The sequence below is a fragment of the Etheostoma cragini genome, chromosome 18 (assembly GCF_013103735.1).
Source record: "Etheostoma cragini isolate CJK2018 chromosome 18, CSU_Ecrag_1.0, whole genome shotgun sequence".
Classification (NCBI taxonomy): Eukaryota; Metazoa; Chordata; class Actinopteri; order Perciformes; family Percidae; genus Etheostoma; species Etheostoma cragini.
This window is the reverse complement of record NC_048424.1, coordinates 2,347,967-2,349,626: the sequence shown is the minus strand read 5'-3', so window position 1 is coordinate 2,349,626 and position 1,660 is coordinate 2,347,967. Positions and strand designations below refer to the sequence as shown.

The following is a 1,660-nucleotide window of genomic DNA, read 5'->3' as shown; positions in this document are numbered from 1 at the left end:
CACACACACACACACACACACACACACACACACACACTTCCCTACACACAAAAGAATAGACTCACGCACACACTGAGTTTTTAAGCCCAATACTGATCAGTGTTGAGAGAGTTTGCAGTATAACATGCAACAGTATCAGTAATTCATCGAACTAAAGAGGAGAAAATCTGATAATAATGATTATAATATTGGAATGCGTCCGTTTGCTGAACGCTGACATGAAATGGCTTCAGTTCACGGTGCTGGTGCACAGCTGATATTCAGACACAATCCCTCTGAGTGTGTTTTTTGAAAGGAAGTGGAACAGGATTGTCCCTCTGTGAAATGATAAGCTCCTTAAGTAAAAAAAAAAAAAAAAAACGGTCGAGAAAAATGTCAACAATAGACTTTTTTTTGCTTGATTTTCCGAGTTCAAGTGGAGTTCAGTTGAAAAGAAACCTTTATCAGTGCAACAAGCTCTGAATCAGCTGCTGTACTTTGACCTCCTGAACTCTGCCGCACTCCCCACTGGATCCATCCTTCTAATCTGATGTGATGAAGCCAGAACGGCTCTTCAAAAGCCACAGGCGTTTATTTTCAATTCTGCGGTGATACACACAATTCCAAAGATACCAAATGTTTTAAAGGGTAACTTTGTTTTTTTTTGTTCAACCTGGACTCTAGTTCATGTTTGTGTGTCTAAGTGACCGATGGGAACAACAGTCTTTGACATTGGTCCAGTATTTTGCGAGACCGCTGCAGTCGGCAGCGGCGAAAAACAAGCTGCAACGTAAATTATTGGGCAATTGTGCACCTTCAATTTACATCCACAAATCTTACAGACTCAGATTATTAATGTACGTGTCTGACAACATTATGGAAAGGATTCCTACGGAGGTCAAGGATTTTTAAAGTATTTATTTATCGGCCATTATAAATGCCAATACGATATTTTGGAAAAGGCCTAATATCAACCGTTAAGATCGGCCCACCGATGTTCTTATAACTGTCACCTGTTTGCAGGCCTAGCAGACACAAATACACAAATAGGGCGCAAGGTCGGTTTATGTTTGAAGTTTAACTTTCGGGCTTTGGTCAAGATCGAGAGTCAAAACGTTTCAGGTTACGTCCTCTGCTTCTAAAAGTTTTTTTTATTTTTTTTTTTTACTCCCACAGTGAATCTATTTCCGATGTATTTGTTTTCTAGTTGTTGGTCCCCACTGTAAGATGTTTGAACCCGTGGACCTGCCCCCCTCAGCCACGTGACCCCACCCACCCCCAGCTGTGGATCTCTGCGTGAAATGGTTTGTCCTGTTTTTAGCCCCAGACCACAGGATCGCACCACCGCTGTTTGCCGAAGAGGGGGGATTTTCCACAGAGGCAGAAAGCTTGCTGCTGGAGCAAAACCGCAAACCTTGGGGGGGGGGGAGACAGACAGACAGACAGACAGACAGTAAAGAGAGAGACCTAGAAACAAAAATAGAGAGAGAGGGACAGCGAGTATAAATGGAGTATTATTTATGAGCAGCGAGTCCTTTCGACAGAGACTAAACTTAAACACGACCAAGAGACTGGAATTCCACCGAGGCATGCTGGGTATAAGTGCAGCGTCAGGGTGTGTGTGTGTGTGTGTGTGTGTGTGTGTGTGTGTGTGTGTGTGTGTGTGTGTGTGTGTGTGTGT

At 43.2% G+C, this 1,660-nt stretch overlaps 1 protein-coding gene across 1 annotated transcript in view; it reads right to left on the bottom strand.

Moving 5' to 3' along the window:
• Positions 1 to 956: 956 nt before the first annotated feature.
• LOC117961832 (androgen-induced gene 1 protein-like) overlaps positions 957 to 1,660 on the bottom strand; it is a 2,274-nt gene continuing 1,570 nt past the window's right edge. The window contains exon 3 of the mRNA XM_034900768.1: positions 957 to 1,004. Within this exon, the coding sequence (XP_034756659.1) occupies positions 957 to 1,004 (48 nt within the window). The remainder of the gene's footprint in view (positions 1,005 to 1,660) is intronic.